Source organism: Bos taurus, chromosome 24 (assembly GCF_002263795.3).
Source record: "Bos taurus isolate L1 Dominette 01449 registration number 42190680 breed Hereford chromosome 24, ARS-UCD2.0, whole genome shotgun sequence".
NCBI lineage: Eukaryota > Metazoa > Chordata > Mammalia > Artiodactyla > Bovidae > Bos > Bos taurus.
Window position 1 is genome coordinate 20,480,403 of NC_037351.1, and position 20,441 is coordinate 20,500,843.

Genomic DNA, 20,441 nt, shown 5'->3' on the forward strand with positions numbered 1-20,441 from the left:
TTTTTTTTTCTGTGCTGTATGGGGGTGAAAAGTGGTCCTGTCCATTTGGATACAAATCAAAGTACATTATTACTCTAGCAGTCATCCACATATTTTAGATAACATTATACTGGTATAATTAGCAAGAAGAAGGGGACACGTGTAATTATTCTTCCTATAGGGCAGAAAGGGTTAAAATTTTCTGAGTGTCTCATTAGTTATTGCCAATGTGACTGAGCCCAAACACTCAGGGAGGGGACAGTGGGGAGAAAAGCAGCTGGGTGTGTCTTCCATAAAGCGTGGTGAGGGAGGCAGTATTTGAGTAAAAAATACAGTCCTCTAGGGAAAACATGCTCAGTTATATTTCTAGGAAGCTAGTCACTCTGGGGCTGTGTGTGCAGGGAACCAGTGCAGAAGGGAGCCAGTGAGGAAGGAAGGAGGCTACTGAAGGATGCTGCAAACTCTCCATCAGGAAGGAGCCTCCAGGCTTTCATTGGGAGCCAGGGAGGGTCCAGCCCTCGGTACCTGTCCTTGCCCTGACAGGGGGCATCGTCCTCTCTCTCTTCCTCTGAATTGGGCTCCGTGACTGGCTGCTCCTCCTCCTCCTCCTCCTCCTCAACCCTGAGACAAGGCCAGGAAAAGAGAAATGCACACAGAGACAAGATGGAAAAGCGAGATAAGCATTACAGACAAACAGGAAGATGAAGCCAAAAAAAAAACAACAACAACAACAAACCTCCAGCTGGCTGAAATGAAAAGAGCACACTTAATCTGTTAGGAGAAAAGGAGACAGTTCTGAGATGGAGAAATTTAAGTGTGGGTCGGAGATGCAATCACCTGGACCAAGCCAAATTTCTGTATTGAGCTGGCTGGATGCGACTGCCTTGCACACCCCCATCCGGCTCCCGCCAACCCCCCACCACATGAACTCAGAGCCGCCTCTGGCCTCAGGCCGGCCTCCCAGGCGGTTCTCCTCCTGCACACGGAAGGTGGGTGGCTGTCCTGTGGGGTGCCCGGCGCCGGCAGGGAGCAGTCCTCACGTCTCCACTGCGTTCCGTCCAGCACCAACCTCCACGTGGGCAGGTGGTTTCTGCATGTTACTCCCTCATTCGCAGTCAATGTGTCTGGTGGTGGAGGGCTGATCCCCCCCACCCCATTTCAAGGGTTAACACATGGCCCAGGTGGAATCCATCCAGGCCACCCCTGGGATTTCTCCTGGTGCCTTCAGGGACGAGAAGGTACAAGGACACCCTAAATTGAGTGGAGGAGGGCTGCCTGTGACTGAAGATGGTCCAAGAACAGCAGAGTTGGAGAGAGAGAGAGAGAGAGAGGGAAAGTGGGGGATGGAGAGAGAGAGAGAAAGCAGTCCCCATGACAGTTTTAATACTTGGATCTAAAATACTTCTGAAGCTTCACTAACAGAAGATAGTAACTGCTCATTTGCACTTAGGATAGTTTAACTTGAGTTTTGTTCCTGCAGCTACACAAGGACAGACTCTGATAACTGATTCATTTCCTTCCTTGGCCTCTAAATCCTGTCGACATGTGACTTTTGTCACCATCCACGTGGAACACCCTGAGGGCTTCTTAATCCCTTGTCAAAGGGATTGAAACAACTGGACTCCGATGACCTCCATCTTTGTTCACTTCAGCCCCACGTGCTGGACCTCACGATCACACAGAACTAGCCCACCTCGGAAAACCTACATCCAGACTTCTACACCTGCACCTCCCCTCCCCAACCACAAGCCCCATCCTCCAACTCTCTCATTTCTCTCCTCCCACCGTAACTCTTCTGCAACCTCAGTGTCCACCTCTGTTTCCTAGAGGAAGATTGTCCTCCACCAGTTCCTTCTTGCCCTCAGTCCTCATGAACTGACCATTCTCACTGCACCCATCATTTTGCCAAGATCTTTAACTCTTTTGCCCCAGTGTCCTTTAGTCATGGTTTTTAATTTTTACTGAAATACAAAATATATACATATAAGCACACGAACCACTGAGGTTTCACAAAATAGACACATCCCTGTAATCAGCATTCCTTCAATGCTCCTGTTTAATTGCTTCCCTCCTCTACCTCAAATAGCACAAGTCAGCCTGGCCTGATTTTGTCCTCCATCTAAAGGAATCATACTGTATCCAGCTTCTTTTGTTCAACATTACACTTGTGAGAATCATCTATACAGCTACATGTACTTGAAGATCATTCTTTCTTGTGGCTGTATACCATTCTCTCACATGGATACACTATAATTTAGTTATCCATTCTACTGTTGATGCTAACCAGGTACTTGTCAGTTTGGGGTTATTTTACCTAGGGCTGTTATGGATACTGTCGTAGATGTTTTTTTAATGTTTTTGGTCATAGGATATGCTTAAGTACATCTCTGTTAGAAACTGTCAAACACTTTTTTAAATGAATGAATGAATTTACATTGCTATAAATAGTCTATAAGCATTCTGGTTGTCCCCACATCCTTGCCACGATTTGATATTTTTGCCTTTCATTTTGCCATCTAATCTGAGGGTGAGGTCTCACTGTAGCTGCAGTTCACTTTCCCTGATGACCAATGAAGTTGGGCACATTATTATACTTTTAGTGCCTATTTAGATACCCTTTTTTTGAAGCGTCTAAGTACTCTGCCTTAAGAACCTGTAGGTTGTCTTTGCATTCACTTTATGGTGTCTTTTAATAAATGTAGTTTCTTAATCTTAACGGGACCCCATTTATCATTTTTTCGAACTTTGAACAGTTCCGTTCAGTCACTCTGAATGGAACTGTTTTCAGTCACAAAGTTCGTGTCTGACTCTGCAACCCAATGGACTGCAGCATGCAAGGCTTCCCTGTCCCTCACCAACTCCCGGAACTTGCCCAAACTCATGTCCATCCAGTTGGTGATGCCATCCAACCATCTCACCCTCTGTCATCCCCTTCTCCTCCCACCTTTAATCTTTCCCAGCATCAGGGTCTTTTCCAATAAGTCAGTTCTTCGTATCGGGTGGCCAAAGTATTGGAGTTTCAGCTTCAGCATCAGTCCTTCCAACGAATATTCAGGAATGATTTCCTTTAGGATTGACAGGTTTGATCTCCTTACAGTCCAAGGAACTCTCAAGGGTCTTCTCCAACACTTCTCCAACACTTCAAAAGCATCAATTCTTTGGTGCTCAGCTCTCTTTATAGTCCAACTCTCACATCCATACATGACTGGAAAAACCATAGCTTTGACTAGAAGGACCTTTGTTGGCAAAGTAATGTCTCTGCTTTTGAATATGCCGTCTAGGTTGGTCATAGCTTTTCTTCCAAGAAGCAAGCGTCTTTTAATTTCATGGTTTCATTGCTGCAGTCACCATCTGCAGTGATTTTGGAGCCTGAGAAAATAAAGTCTGTCACTGATTCCATTGTTTCCCTATCTATTTGCCATAAAGTTATTGGACCAGATGCCATGATCTTGGTTTTCTGAATGTTGAATTTTAAGCCAACTTTTTCACTCTCCTCTTTCACCTTCATCAAGAGGCTCTTCAGTTCCTCTTCAGTTTCTGCTATAAGGGTGGTGTCATCTGCATATCTGAGGTTATTGATATTTCTCCCGGCAATCTTGATTCCAGCTTGTGCTTCATCCAGCCCAGCATTATGCATGATGTACTCTGCATATAAGTCAAATAAACAGGGTGACAACATACAGCCTTGACGCACTCCTTTGCCAATTTGGAATCAGTTTGTTCCACATCCGGTTCTATCTGTTGCTTCTTGACCTGCATACAAATTTCTCAGGAGGCAAGTAAAGTGGTCTGGTATTCCCATCTCTTGAAGAGTTTTCCACAGTTTTTTGTGATCTACACTAACCTTTGATGGTTGGTGTTTTTTTGTCCTGTTCTAAAATTTTTTTTGCTTACACCAGAGTCTTAAAGGTAGTCTCTTATTTGTCTCTCTAAAAGCTTTATTATATGACCTTTCATATTTATATTTGATGTTTATCCATAATTTATTTTGCACACCATATGAGATAGGGTTCAGATACATTTTTTTTTTCCTACATAGGCAGTTGGCCCAGAACCATTTAGTAAAAAGGCCATATTTTCTTCAAGTTAGTATCATCTTTATCACAAATCAGGTATGTATCTGTGGGTTTCTGGACTTTTTCTCACCAGTAATCAGTTTTTCTACCTTTGAGAGAATCTTTGAACACTATCTGAATTACAACAGTTTTATGATAGATCTTGACACTCAACATATAAGTCCTTGGCCCTTTATATGTTCATAAAACTTTTGAATCAACTTGTCACTTTCCACAAAAATTTTGATGGACTACTAATTAGGAGTGTACTGAATTTACACATAAATTGGAGAAGAACTGACAACTTTACATATTGAACCTTCCAATCCATGATTATGGTATATCCTTTATTTACATCAAACCTTATTTCAATATCCTTCAATTTCTTTTAAAGCTTGAAATTTTCAGTACAGGTATTATATATTTTCTTTTAAATTTATTTCTAAATATAAAATTTAATTCTACTGTTGTTGTTGTTCAATTGCTAAGTTGTGTCTGACTTTTTGCAGCCCCATGGACTGTAGCTCTTGGGGCTACAGTCTGCTCTTCTGTCCACAGGATTCTCCAGGTAAGAATGCTACAGTGAAGTGCCATTTCCTCCTCCAGGGCATCTTCCTGACCCAGGGATTGAACCCACGTCTTTTATGTCTCCTGCACTGACAGGTGGATTCTTTACCACTAGCGCCACCTGGGAAGCCCTAAACAAAGACAGTTGTATTTAATTTGCTCCAGTTCTTATGGTTTTCTTTTTCTTGCCTTATTACACTGGCTAGGAACTGCAATATTACACTGAAGTGATGATACTAAGCATCCTTTCATTGTCTCAAATATCAGGAGGAAATATGAGCTTTGTCATTTATTTTTTGTAAGCATTCTTTATCAGATCAAAGAATTTTCCTTGTTTACTAAGAATTTTTGCCATATATGAGTGCTGAAGTCTATCAAATGCTTTCTTTCCATTCACCAAGATAATTATATGATTTTCCCCTTTTTCTCTGTAAATGCAATGAATTACATTGCTTTTTAAAATGTGAAATCAACCTTGCATACCAGGAATAAATCCCACTTTGTTATGTTATCCTTTTTTTAATATAAATATCTTGGTTCTATTTGTTAATTTTTTATTAAAAAATTTTTAACTGAAGTATCACTGATTATAAAATTATTTAAATTTTTTTACATATATCTTCTGAGAATAGGTTGATCAATAATTCCTCTTTCTTAATATGTGCTGATCAGGTTATGCAAGTCTCATAAAGAGGTAGGGCAAAGAGAGTGACAGCTGGGAGGTTAAATAAAAAGAGATGGATCCAAAAAGGCTTAAAACAGACATGGCTGAACTTAGTGACTGATTACATGTGGCAGGAAAGGAAGAAAGAGGCATTGATTCAACCCCATGGTTATATGTCTCATACCTGGATTGAGGGGTGTCTCTGTCAGAAACGAGGCCAGTGAAACGGTGAAGACAGGATTTCTCCTGTAATGCCACAATCCACAAGTGAGCACACCTCATCTGTCCTTCTGAGTCTGGCACAGCTCACCCTCACAAACCACAGTCCTTTTTTCTTGGCAGTCCTTTTCTGCTCTAACAGCAGCCAAGTTAAAAACTGTACCCTCAACCTTCAGCCAGAGGCCACCTTCCCTCAGCTAGGTGAGGAATCTGCAAATGTTATTACTGCTGGTCTGCCCAGAACCCATGAATCTCTAGCCTGCCAACCAATGGGCCTCTCCTCTTAAACACAAAACATGGAGCACCTCCCTTCAAAATAACTTGATTTCATTTGCTCCCCCAGGTACTTAGGTCATTTATAAGCAAAGTCTTCTGCAGCTGGAAAGGTTCATAGTCAAGCTGCCTAGGTTGTATTATACACCAGCTCCATAATTTACCAGTTATGTGACCTTGGGCCCCACTATCCTCCTCCCAATTTAGGATATCAATGGTACCCACCTTTTAGAAGGATTGGGTTAACATGTAAAGCATTTTGAAAAGGAGTGGTATATAGTGAACTAATCAATTTGCTTTAGCTATTAGCTCTAACATCATCATCACTGACTTTCAGGTCTTCTTGGGAAATCTCTACCATCCCCCACCAATGGATACTCAGAACTCTACTTGATTCACTAAGGAAAAGGTCACAGTGCTCTGCAAAGCATTCCCAACCACTGGCAGATAGCAACACCTTCCCCTTTATAATTTCCACCTATGCAAACTGTGTATTTTTGATCCTTCTCTCTTGCATGTAGCTGTCCTAAAGATGTATTGTTGTTGTTCAGTTGCTTAGTCATGTCCAACTCTGTGACCCCATGGACTGCCCCATGCCAAGCTTCCCTGTCCTTCACCACCTCCAGGAGCTTGCTCAAACTCATTGAGTCGGTGATGCCATCCAACCATCTCATCTTCTGTTGTCCCCTTCTCCTCCTGTCTTCACTCTTTCCCAGCATCAGGGTCTTTTCCAATGAGTCAGCTTTTTGCATCAGGTGGTCAAAATAATGGAGCTTCAGTTTCAGCAGCAGTCCTTCCGGTGAATATTCAGGGTTGATTTCCTTTAGGATTGACTGGTTTGATCTCCTTGACAACAATTCTGATCTACATCCCAACCTGTTTCCTCTTTGGGCTCAACATCTTCTGATCCTGCAATAAATCTCCCAGTGACTTGTGCATATTACAGCTTTACTATCATGAGTGGCAGAGCAGGACCAAGGACAGGCAGCACAATGACTCATTCAGGAAACCCACTTCCAAGAAGTCCCATGGTCAAAGTGCTGGCTGTGCCCAACAACTCAAACCCATGGAGAAGGAAATGCCCTCTCAAAGGGCACCAGATTTTCTATGCTTGATTTTATTTAATTTCATCCTAGTGGAATTAGTCAAACAAAATTATATTTTATGCAGATAATACTTAAGACTGAAGAAACAGATCAGACAATTTTGCTTTTATTTGAATTTTGTCTTAAAATATAATTTAATTTTGTTTATATTGTACTAAGGCATTCTGGGTGTTTGGCCTCTGGCTTTAAAATACCCCTAGGGGTATTTTGTTTGTTTGCAATTGGTGAGGAGTTACTCAAGGGCACAAGCTTGTTCTGCACCCGTCAGGTGGTCTCCTTTTTACCATACACAGTCCCAGACTGGAGTCCACCCTCTTCACATGAGAAAAGCCACCAGTCCACAGAGTGACCAATTCCTCAGGGCACAATTTCCTTCAAAGCCAAAGCAATTTCCCCCAATTTGGGTCTCAGGCTGCTGGCATGTTCCTCAGACTTCAAAAAACAAACAGAAAGGAAAATGGATGTTGCAGAGATGTTTTAAAAGTACAACAGACACATTTTAAACAGCAGCAAAGCATATTCTAAGACCAAAGCAATCAGGAAGTGGAAGAGCTAAAGCAACGCATTCAGAGCAGGCAACCCACTCCAGTTTCCATGCCTGGAGAATTTCATGGACAGAGGAGTCTGGCAGGCTACAGTCCATGGGATCAAGAGAGCCGGACACGACTGAGCGACTAAAACACAATTCATATCAAGGATATGAAAAAATATATTTTAAAAAACAATAAAAATACAACTATAAAAGTGAGCAAAATACATGATCATGGCCAATAAACTTGTATGAAATGATATCTGAAACACAGAGATTAATATAAATCAATCAGAACTGCAATGAGATAACGTTTTTTGTCTGCTTGGCATAAGTAAGAAGTCTGAAGATAACACCAAGAACTAAAGAGCATACAGATCAACTGGCTCTCATGTACTGTTGATAAGACTGTGCTTTAGTATAACCACTCTGGCAAAGTAACTGGCACCATCTTGTCAAGGTAGACAACTCATCAGTGCTTCTGAATCTGGTAATTCTGTCCTCCAAGGGACATGTTTTGATGTTGGGAGACATTTAGGCTTAGATGCTGCATCCTACAAGGCACGAGGCAGCCCTACACAGCAAAAACATATTCAGTCCAAAATGTTAACTGTACCAAGCCTGAGAAACCCTGGGGAAGCCAAAGCATGTGCAGAGGATGTGAGTCTGAGAATATTCTCAGCAGTGCTGTTTGTAACTGACAAAAATGTAAACAACACAAATGCTCCCCAATGGGAAAAGCACTAAATATATTCTGGTATATTCCAAGCAGAGGAAACGGAAGACTTCTGCATCACGTGACAATACGGATGAACACTGAAAGCATAATGTGGACTGAAGAAAACAACTGCCAGGAGACACTACAATATGAAAACACTTTTTATAAAGTTCAAAAAGGCAAAATTACATGACATACTATTGTTTTATATATAATATATATGCATATCTGATAATAGTAAAAACAACAATAAACCCATAAGACAATGCTAAAGGATATTTAAGAGTGCTGGTTACCCAGTTCCAGAGATTTGAAAGTTGGAAGTTCATAGTGAGTTAAGGGTAATGCCCTGGGTTTCTAGCGGGACTGTAGTCTCATGGATATTCTTTGTATTAATAAGTAAATCTGACATAAAATAAACTAGGAGAGGGCCACACATGGACCAATGATGCCAATGTACCATGAACTAAGGATTATGATTCATTCAACTCTGAACAATTTAAATTTTTTAAACAGATTTTTTAGAGCTGTTTGATTTTCATAGCAAAATTGGCCAGAAGGTTCAGAGATTTCCCATGGTAAGTAGCAATACAAACATTTTTTAAAAGTAAAGAAGTGTAACTACGGGGCAAGAGTTCTCTCTCCACTTACCCAACAATTATTTATTGAGCATTTCTTATGTGCAAGATGCTGGGGTATAGTGGTTAATAGAGGTTCTCACCCTTAAAGTTTACAGGTCTGTGGGAGAGAAAGACATCAATTGCACCAGGAAGTATTCAAATGAGAAAAACTTCTGCAGTGCTGTTGGCCAAGTAGGAAATGACCGGAAGACAAGATGGGACTTTGCACACGACCCTCTCCTGCTCCAACATGTATACACTAACCTTAGGGTGAAGTCCAACTTGCCCAGCAAACACCCCCATCATCTCTCCATCCCCTACTCTCCTTTCATCAACTTCCTCACCCTAGTTTTAATCAGTCTGTTGAGCTGTCCACCCAACTCCATGGGCATTTCCGCTGGGGGTCCTTGAAGGAGCCATTCTCTCTGCCTAGAGTTACTCCTCCTGCTCTGTTTCTCTAGTGGACCCAGTCCACAAGGACAGCCAGTCTGAGTAGTCACTGCCTGTTGGAGATCTTTGACCCTGAGAATCTCACATGGTGCTCAGCATGGAGACACTTGCTGTGGATAGTCAACAGACAGAGTGGCCAGAACTGGGAGATGACTTGGAGATCTCCCCCTGCTGCAGATAAGAAAGTCGAGGTCCAGAGAGGGCGAGATCACACAACCTGCCAGGAGGAACTGCTGATGCCATGAACTCAAAGCAGAATCCAAATGGGTTTCATGGCTCCTGCATCACTGCATGTTTCCACCTAAGCAATAGTGCCTTGGACAGGGCTTCTTGGTTCTCCTTGCACAGGGCTCAGACAAGACCATCTAGGACACAGCCACCAGAGTAAGCGGGAGATCTGCCCAGTGCCCCCATCACCCTGGACATGCCTGGTTGCCTAGAGGGGAAATCAGCATCTTGACACAGGTGTGATCATTTGTGGCAACTCATTAGAAAGCTCTGTATTAAGGTTTAGATAAGACATAGACATTCTAAATGCCCCCATTTAGTTCTACAAAATACATATGACATAATTAGATGAAAGAGTATTTCATGGAAATAGTGTGTTACTATGAATGTGATCATTGCCACTAATTTGTAAAATTAACAATGATCAAAATGGTAAATTTCATGTTATATTTTTTACCACAATAAAAAATTAAACTTTACATTTTAAAAACAGAAAAAGAAATAGCATGTTAAATTTATGTCGGACAAAGTGCCCCCTTGGGTTCCATCTGCATCCCTCAGCAAACACTTCAACTGGAGTTTGAACTTAGCCTCCCAATGACTCACACTTTCTCTTCACTTCAAGGCTGTTACTAGGCTACCAAGGCCCCAAGAAGAGATTTAAAATTTTCCAATTAGTGATCTTAATCAGTTAAGACATATCTCTGACCAACTGGAGCAGTGATTTCATTCAAAAACAGAGGTCTGTTATCCACCAAAAAAGAAGACACTTCCCTCAAAAGATTTTTTGCCAGCCGAGAGGATGAAAAGGCATCTAAGCTCCGCTGTTGCTCTGATGTTTCCATAGTGAGAACCCAAAGTTAGACAGGAAAATATTTATTGTCCCTGCAACACTCAAAGTTTAGAAGGAGTATTAAACACAGGCCATGGATACTGAATATACCTAGTAACTGGCCAACCAACCAGAACCTTAATGCATAAGCCATTATTTTGCTATTTTGCTTTAGAATAAATTACTAATGCATAAGCCGTTATTTTGCTTATAATAAAATACTAATGGATCCAGCACATTATTTTTGCTGAAAACATGGAGAAGTTGAATAGAATAGAATTCCAGTCTGCACAGCATAAATATCAGTAGAAAAAACACAATTAGTAGCCTAGTTACAGGCTTATTTAGAAGTAAAACGAATCAGTCCAGTGAAAACTACAGACTGCGGGGTGCTTCACTTCTTTCTTTTGTGGGTGCTTTGATTTCATGTTTTAGAAAAAACTTTATTCCAAGCCAGAGATACTATCTAATTGCCTTAAATGCCTCTTAGAGGCCTGAGAGAGCAGAACAGAAACTAGGAGGAAGGTAGACTGGGATTCTCTGTGACCTTTTAGAAACAGCAAGGATGCCAAGCACAGGCTAGGCAGAGTGTTTCAGAGGTTTCAGAGTGATCCTTTCTTTGTGGTTGGAAATAAATGCCTCTTTCCTTTAAGGACTGGAAGAAGCATGAATCTTTCCTTCTTTCAGATTCTCTTCATGTATTCAGATGTAAAGGTGTCTACCAGCTCTGACCCTTTGTCCATCACGGTGAGACTCCATTCCACCACTAGGAGAATCAGTGACACCCTGACACAGACCAACGATGGTCTGGACCACAACGATGGCCCATGTCCATTCTCAGCAGGCTCGGAAAGCTCAACATTAATTGCCTTAGAAATCAGTGTTTTCTCAACATGAATATAATATTCCTGTGACCACTGTCAGCTCACTGAGCACGTGTGTGAGATAAAAATGACATTAGGCCAGGTCTCCCTTTATTTGGATCTCTCCTTATCAGTTTCCAGAGTTCATTCCCAAGAAGCTCCTTGCAAAATGCTTCCCCAACATCATCTCTGCCTACTCCACACTCCATTTGCTTTTTTTTTGTTTTGTTTTGTTTTGTTTTGCCATGCCAGATCTGCCCTCCTCAGCCTACATTTTCAGGATTTTATATTTCCCTACTCATTCAAAAGACTTACTACCAGGCTCCCTCTGTAGACTCCTGTCAGAGATACGCTCATTCCTCCTTCCACAACAGGATTTAATCAGCTCAGCTTAGTAATCATTAGAAAGCCCCTGATTCATATCCAAAAGGATCCTGGAATTGTCAGGGATTTAAAAAGAGAGATGCTTGCTCTACAGAACGGCCCCTCCCACCCCCATACCTGTGTGAACGGCCAACAAAATCAACTCTACCAGAAAGGGCTGTGAACAGTCAGGACATGGATGGGAATATGTATACTATAGGAAATGCGGCATTTGCACAGGTCAAGGGCAAGCCAGTTTGACACCAAAAGAAGAAAATTCTCGAAGCAAGTCAAAAACTTAACTAGAAACAAGAATCTTTCGTTTTCTTTGAGGTGTATTCACCATTCCCATAGCAAAGGGCTAGCCCGTTCCTGCAACATCACACCAAATAAGGCTACTCTGGCTTGAGAAGCATTCTCATTTGAAGACGACCAAGGTCAAGGTTCACTGACTCAGGAAGTAAGTCACCTTCTCAGTTTCAGACTTCCATGAGATGACAACTCTATCCTTTCACTTCTCTACTCATGTGGTTTGCTTTCCCTGGGTTACAGGGGGTCAGGGAGAGGGTCAAAGCTCAGGCTTCACCCCTCACCTGCATGTATGTGACTTTCAGTTCATGCCTATCCAACTGCCTATGGGAAGTTCTACTTGTGACCCAGACTTCTCAAACTGAAAATGCCCACAGCTTACTCAGTGGCCTCGAGCCATCCCATGACCCTAACTAAGTTACTGGTTGTCTGGGGATCACCCCCAAACTCTTTCTTCTTTCCCACCATACAATCTACTCACCTTCCCACAAATGATATCCATCCTATACCTCATCCCCTTCTCCCTGTTGGCCCCCTCCACCTCTCTCCAGGGTGAGGTCCAGGCCCCGCCCCGCCCCGCCCGCCATTCCCCATTTGCTCAGCTCTCCTCCCATGCAGCCTCTGGGCTGTTCCCAGAGGGGTCTGGTTGAAACACTACCTCGATCTCACTTCTTCACTTAAAATTCAACAGTGGCTCTGTTCATTTTTACAGTTTTGCTGTTGTCTTCAGACTCTAGAGTCTAGAAAATCTAGAAATCAGAATCTAGAAAAATCCCCAAATTTAATGCAGCAAAGTCCAAACCCCCAAAGAAATATGTAATCTGGTCACAGTGAACCTTCTGAGAAACCGGAAGTGCTGTCACGGAAATCAGAAGGAAGCTTTGCAAAGCAAACACTCCCTCACACCTTTTGCTTCTAGTCCTTTCTTGATGCAGGTTCTCTCAATTCCGAGTTCATGCCCCTTTGCCTCCCACTCAGCCTCCCACCCAAGCCATGTTCCCTCCTTTGCTGAACACTCTTTGCCATTCAATATTCAAGAGACCACAAAGGGCTTCCTGGAGATTAAATGGTAACTTGGAATCACTGGCTATATTCTAATCACGCCTACCTGCAGAGGTCATATCCCTTGCTGGTGAATCTCATTAGTGAAATAATTATCATCAGATAAACCTACCCAAGTAGCTACTTGCTGCTCACGGTACCAATGGTTGTTAATCTAGTTGTGAAATCCTCTGGCATGTTCAAGCCAGTTCACAGAATCTTCTCGTCCATTCCTACCCATACTTATTTAACAATTACCTTCTTTAATAACAGTATCCGAGAAAGCTCCAGGGCATATAGTGACTGGAATAACACTGGGCTAATCACACATTTGCACTGCCTCTCTTGACTCACCTGCCATTCTATTAAGGAGGTATCATCACCTTGAGTTTACTGTGGAGGAGACTGAGGCCAAGCCTGGGGAGGAAGCGGGGACTGTAGCCGAGAACGTCATGTCTGTGCCCTCAATAACCTCAGCGGCTGCTTCTGCACTGCACTTGGCCAAATGTTCCCCAGGAGCCAGGACTGAGGTCATCCGAGTGATAAATTTTGTAAGTTAACACCAATTATGCAACACCTACTGTAACAGAGAACAAGCCCGACTATGTACAGAATCTAGTCCTTTGGCTCTAACCTTTGTGCTCGGTTGCCTGTGCTTAACTATGCAGGCTCTGTACCTTTTATAAAAGAATGTTGTCTATCGCCTGAAATATACAGGGTGATCCATTCACAAAACTTTGCCTGCCAGGCTTGGGAGGTTATATGTTGAAGGTATAACAATTTCCATTCACATAGACATAAAAAGTTGCAGAATAGAGAATAACATTTGTCTTGTTGGAGGTTTCCAGCAACATCATGACCAGACCTAGGTGGACAGCTGTAAGAACAAAGGATTATCACATCGCCTCCATCTGGTCAGCACCAAGAAGTCAGCAACAACCAGTCATACCCTCTCCCCTTTTAGTTAAAAGAAGCCTGAATTCCAACTCAGGTAAGAAGGCTCTTCAAGACACCAGTCCACCATCTTCTCTGTCTGCCGGCCTTCCCAATAAAGTCACTATTCCTTATCCCAACACCCTGTCTCTCAATTTATTGGGCTATTGTGGCAAGCTTGGACTCTGTAACACTACCGGTTATATAATAGGTTTTCCTGCTTTCAAATTGATTGTTCATTGCCAACTACTTCCAAGAAAGCCAGAACTATTGTTGCTGCAGATCCTGCAGCTCACAAGGGAGTGGAATCTATAAGCCTTGGTATTGAAGCTCTGTGCACAAGGCAAGAGACCAACTGGAGATCACAGCACTGCCTTGGAACTCGGCATCCAAATATGCCTCCTCCCTGTCAAAACGCAGGAAGGTCGCTTCACCACCCTGCACCCCTTCATAGTTAGGCTCTCCCATCTGTCCACTGGTTCCTGTGACTGGTGGAAAGGTGTCAACACTCTTTTCTACTCCCACAGGAAAATAGAAAGCCACACCCTCTCTGAATACCTCCCTCCAGCCCTTACCCTGGAGGCTCAGCCTCAAGGCTTGGCTCCCTTCTTCCCACCACCCACTAGGCCACTAACTGGTGCACATCAAGTATGATCCCCCAAACCTGAGGACAGCTAAGCCTCCAATAATTGACAGTTAACGGTGGGTTCCTGTTAACCATGAACTTTTGCTCTCTATACCTTCCTTCCTGCTCCCCTCACCGAGATTATCACTCGCAAGCTATGATTAACTGGGAAGGCTGTTCCGGTGTTGGCAGATATTACTCTGAACACTTTCAGAACTCCTCGTTAGGAACTGTCTCCAGTGCCAATTTATGAGAAAAACAAGCAAACCACTATGATTATCTCAGGATCAGAATCTTAACAGTGACTATAAGCAACACAGCTTAGTAGGATGACCAAGTTCCAGGGGATGTTTGTTCTGAAAGATTTTTTGCTTTCTCTAATTCATCCTCCAAAGAGAAAAAGCTTGTCACCATAGAACACGTTCTATAGGTTCAGAGACTAGTTCCAGGGATGTTTGACTGAGGGCAGGCTCTGGACTACTAAAATCTGGTTTGGGTTCAAACTCAGCTATGCCACTTACCACCTGTGAGATCTGGGGCAAGTTTTTTAGCCACTCTGTGCCTCAGTTTCCTCATCTGTAAAATGGGGAGGGTACTACCACCTTCATGGAATTTTCAACAGACGGCAGGTTGAAGACCTCTGGTTGAAGACAACTGCCTCTTGGCACCACTGGGACTGGTCCCAGTCTCCCTGCCCAAGCAGCCCAACCTTTCCTGGAGTCATCACCACACACCCTCCTCCCTGCTGGCTCTGTATGTCCCCTCATCTGATCTCTGCTTTCTCCAGCCCCCTCAATAATCCAGTGACAACTCATGAGCGGCCATCAGCAAACAGCCTCCACGTCTTCATGAAATATTCCTAGCTATAACCCTGGTCTAGAGGACGCTGTTTCCTAACAGTCCTCTCATAGCGCATGATGGGTTCTTCTTTCTTAGCCACATTCTCCTCTCTGTCATCTCTGCCATTCCCCATCAACTTCCCTCAAGAAAGCCAGCCCATTAGAACAGGGGTTGGCAAGCCTGTGAGCCAAATGTGGCCCACCACCTGGTTTGGTACAGTCTGTCAGAATGATTTTCACTTTTTTTAATGGTTGGGGGAAAAAATCTAAATATTTTATAACATGTAAAACTCAAATCTCAGTGTCCATAAATAAAGCCTCGCTGGAAGGCAGCCATGCTCACTTGCTTACCTGCTGTCTGTGGCAGCTTTCATGCTACAAAGGAAGAATTTAATTGAGTAGTTGCAACAAAGACTGTCTGGCCTGCAAAACTCAGCATATTTATTATCTGGCCCATGACAGAGAATGTTTCCAACACTTGACTTCGAGGCACATGGGAGTCGTCTGTACCAAGCTGCTGTCAGCATCCACTACCCGCCAGGTCACTCGTCCATGTGTATTCAAATATACACACGACTGAAAGCTGGAAGGCGCGACTGCTAACAGGAGTGACTAAATGAAGCTCAAAATTACCTCCACGGGTTGGAATGTTGTGTGGAAGTCAACAGGATGAAATTTCAAGTTTACATATGAAGTCCCAGGCCATGCTCATTGTCAGAAAGGTGGTCGGTCGTACAGAACAGGAAGAGGACCTCACGCGCGCTGACAGCGTTGAGAGCCGGGATGAATGGGGAGACGTTGCAGGAGAATTTTATCCATGTAGTAAAATTCTAAGCACTAATAAAGCCACCACATTATGGAGCACATTTAGTCCAGGGGACTTTCCTAAGGAGCTGAGAAGTTCAAGGACAGAGTGGAGTGCCTCAGGGAGGAGAATGTCTGAGGTTAAAGGCATAGAACAGGCTTCTGCTGTGGGCTAGACAAACCTTGAAGACTTTTTAGTCCTAACATTACGATTACAATTTAAATCAGAGACACTGGCTCTTTTGATGATTAGATGTTAAAAATAATCTTCCTGGTTAAAAAAAAAAATGAAAGCACCAACATTTTTTTTTCTTCCCAATCAAATCTGTAAATTGAATTGCAAAGGTGAAACTATGGCACACATGATCACAAAAAGTACTTTTAGGTGGCAGATGAACAATAAACACACACCTTATTTGGTGAGTGCTCACTGTGGAGTTCTATTTCTTCAGAAGCCAAAGCAATGTGAGTTTCAAGCCTTATTAGGCCTTAGTAAAGCTCACAGCCTAGCAGGCCTAGGTCTACAAGACGACTCTGGGATTCTCTCCTGTTCAACTTTGAATTTTCATATGAACCTGAATAAAAATACCCCTGCATGGTATGTAAATCAAATTACTTGTCTAAAAAAGTCCAGAAGTACAAATCTCACTCAATGATTATGTTAAGGAGTGGTAGGTAGGAAGTGATTCTGTATGACTGGGACATTGAGAGGCAAAGGCCAAAGACTTAGATTTAACCCGAGGCTCAGCCCCCTGGTTCTAAGATTCGTCACAAGGCACCAGCCCCCAGCTGCTTTCTCATTGTAATGTGAGGATAATGATGCTTGTCCCACCTGGACCTTAGAGAGGATCAATAGGAGAATTTGATTCAAGCTACACAAAAGAAGCATCTGAGTGCAGAGTGCCAGATATGAATATACTGAGGACAACATGAATCTCTAATCTGTAGCATAGTTCTGTCTTCTTTTCAAGAGTATTGGCATTATTTGGGACACAGAGTTAGACAATTCAGTCTACAATTCTTCATGTGTGATACATGCAGCCATGTTGCTACAAGCTAGCAGTAAGCAGGGCCAGAATGATCACACAGGTGAAGAGTAGTCTAGGTCAGGTGTGTCTGTGTCTTTCAAGGTCTACGGGCAATCGAGCACAATGAACTTCTAGATTCTAAGGTGACGTGTGAGGCACAGATGCTGAGCAGGTGACTAAGCTATGCATATGCTGGGACTGTTTCCCAATTTGCTTCTCGTTACCCTCTCCCTTTCTCCTGCTCCCATCTCTGCCAAAATCATGCTGTGATTTTGTGGCCACGGGGCAAAATCCCTCCAATAGACTTCAAGGATGAAGCCACTTCATCATCATCTATCTTAAAACCATGATCTTTCTTTATAAGCTGGAAAGTGGATTTTTCGTAAGCGAATGCTATGAACTTTACAGTGATCATTTCATTAAAATGAAAAATCAGTCGTATTTGAAAACACTGAGGTGGGAGCACTCAGAAGTGTGTCCTATTCCAGATCCCACCAAGGCCGGAGCCTCAAAACTGTGGACTGTGCCCAGCTGGTTCACCCCACTGTCACTGCCTTTGCCAACGTATCACAAGGCTTGGTCACTGGAGTCACAGTGCAGGGACCTTTAAAAGCCTAACAACAAGAAAGAGAACAGAACAAACGTGACACGAGGCAGACAGGGCACAAGTGTACCAAGTGCCACCACCGAAGCCTCAGAGCTCCCACCTTCAGCATCTTTGGTGATCACAGATTTTTCAGCCCACTCTGCCCAACTCTCTCCATGCTCATTTTTCTAGCTGGTAGAAACAGCACCACAGGGAGTTTCGGGACCCTGTGAGAATTGCCTGAGTTTCTCAAAGATCTTAGATCACAACATGCAGTTTCACAGTAAATGTTCTCATTTCTCATTCCGCTCAGAAGTTTCAATTTTCTTTTCACTGAAAGAGAGCTTGCTGTACATTGACTCTTAGAGACAGAAAAGCCTGTAGGCTATGTGGTGGAGAAGGGTGTCAGCATGGACCATGCCTTGCACATCACTCTCAGATCCACGCCCTCCTTCTCCTTCTGCAATAGGAGGCACCCAATGGGGTGGGCTGTGCCAGGACCCCAAGGGTACCAGACTGCTCCAGTCACTTCTTAGTAGAAGTGAGTATGGGTGTTCCCTGAGGGACAGAGAGGAAGGGACATATCTGAACCACTGTCTTAAGGTCATCCCACCTATTCTGAGTTCAGTTCTTCACCATGCAGCCTCCTGAACAACATGTGGCTCCCAGGTAGATCCCCACAATGGGAGAAAATACTCCAGCCTAATGATGCAAGCAGGGTTTCCACTGGCAGCAGAAGAGGGGCACTGGCAATCAGTGTATCAGTCAGCCCTGGTGGAGCTGTCTGGCACAGACTGGTCCATGGAGCCCCACCATCCTAGTGATCTGAGGGCTTCCATTTGGGAAGATATCACTGGACCCAGGCCCCAGAGCCGCACAGCCATCCTTCAGCTGCACCTCTGTTTAATGGAACCACTTCTGAGCTCCTAGAGATCTGGTCAAACTTTGTATTTTGGACATACATAATTTCTCATGGGATTGTCAATCTTTCTGTTTCTTTTTATGTCCTTTCTTCATTCTTACTTTCTCTCAGCCCTGATAGGAGTTCACAGAAATGGAGATCATACCTTTTCCATTCATATGTCTTCACGGTTGCAAATAGTCCTGGCCTATAAGACACACTTCAGAAAAATGTATGCTATATGACTAACTGAATAAATGACAGAATTAGTTTTTACTGAAATTATGTGAAAGTACATATTTGTTCTACTTAACCTCAACTATGTATTGTCATGCGTACCTCAGACTCTAACCATCTCACATTGGTGTGGTGGCATACCATTTATTTCTAGGCCAAAATTTTGTGGTTTGGATTCTCTGCTAGTTGATAAAGCATAGCTTTCTACACAGATATTAACTGAGATGCTAATAATATAAATAATATAAAAACACAAGGAGGTGAAGATGAGTTCAGGGAGTTAGATCAAGTCTGTGTGTGTCACCAGGGCCACCTTGCCTTGGGAAGTTTTGGGGTAACTGGGGGTGATGGCTTAAATGTAGAGAAGAGGCAGGGGACAGGAAAGGCTGGGATGGTCCAGGATACCCGTGGGGTTGGGCCTCCTTTCCACTTTTAGGGGTCCTTGTGCCCTTCTCCAAGGCTGGGTTAATACTTACTTTTCCCGGAGATCTCGCACTTGACTGGGCTTGAAGTCAGGAGCCGACAGGGAGCAGGGGCTGGACGGGGGCGACAGGGGGCTCTTGATGTTCTGCACCGAGTGCCTGCGGCTCCGCCTTCGGTCCAGGCCCCGGGGCTCACTGCCCGTGCCTCCGGAGCACACACTGGCCCGCCTGCGGTCACGGCACCCGCTGGGGGGCGGCTCTGCCGTCTCATCCCCATCCTCCAGCCGGAGCGCCACCTGGAAGAGCAGAGAGTGCACAGAGCAAGGTCAGACCTTTCACAGTCCCATCCCAAAGGGCACCGAACTCCGTCCTTTCCCCTCCTGTGGCGTGGGCTTCTCATTGTAGTCATCACAACACGCGCATCCCAAAGCGCAGCCTCCAAACCAAAAGATGCTCGCCACTGCGTATCTTCCCAAATGGATCTGAGAAGGTCAACTGATGTCTCGAGAAGATCTGAGAACTATTTTGTAATTAGACCCCAGGACTTCCCTTTAGAGGCCATCTCTCCTTCTCGTGAACTCCCCCCAACTTGGTGTTCTCTGGTCCAGGAGGCGGAGTGTCTCCTGAAACCCTGTCACAGGGCGCCCTGGAGGTCCTGACCCCGAGCTCGCTTCCCAGGGAGGATGCTTAGAGAGCACAGCAAGGAGAAAGGCAGGAGCCACGAACTCCAGGTGAGACAAACAGCCTCACCTGCAGGTCATTTGAGAGGCCTGATCTGAGACCCCCATGCACGGGGGTGGGGGGCACCCTCCGAAGCCTGGTCTCGGGTGGGCATGGAGCCTGCTTGCACCTGTGATCACAAAAATATAGACCAGAAATAGACTGGATCTCTAGAATTTAGGATTTTTAGAAAATTTCCTCTTAAAAGCACTCACACTTGGCCATTTTGGCTTTCATGTACAGGTAGGCCAAATAGTTCGTTCGGATTTTTCCATACGATCTTACAGAAAAGTCAGAATAAACTTTTTGGCCAACCCAACAGAAACCAGAGCCAACTGGCCCCACACCCCACACCCCTGCCCTCTTCCCAGGGATCTTTTAGTCCTGCCCCTAGTTGGGTGAGGCCTGGCCAAAGAATCAGCTCTGCCATCTGTTAATCTCCTCCATCCTGGATCCTACTCCATAGGCCTTCTCACATCAACACCCACTGTTTCTGTGCATACCTCCTCCTTATAGGAGCTCAGCCTTTC

At 43.9% G+C, this 20,441-nt stretch overlaps 1 protein-coding gene across 10 annotated transcripts in view; it reads right to left on the reverse strand.

The window, feature by feature from the left end:
• The window catches only part of FHOD3 (formin homology 2 domain containing 3), a 521,883-nt gene that overhangs the window by 144,104 nt on the left and 357,338 nt on the right, over positions 1–20,441 (reverse strand). For 6 of the 10 annotated variants that reach the window (XM_010818734.4, XM_059880995.1, XM_010818733.4 and 3 more), the window contains 2 exons: positions 19,246–19,487; positions 505–600 (listed from right to left, as the gene is read on the reverse strand). In XM_010818734.4, coding sequence (XP_010817036.1) covers positions 505–600; positions 19,246–19,487 — 338 coding nt within the window. The remainder of the gene's footprint in view (positions 1–504; positions 601–19,245; positions 19,488–20,441) is intronic. The other 4 variants (NM_001191215.1, XM_010818738.4, XM_005224047.4 and 1 more) reach the window with 1 other exon arrangement.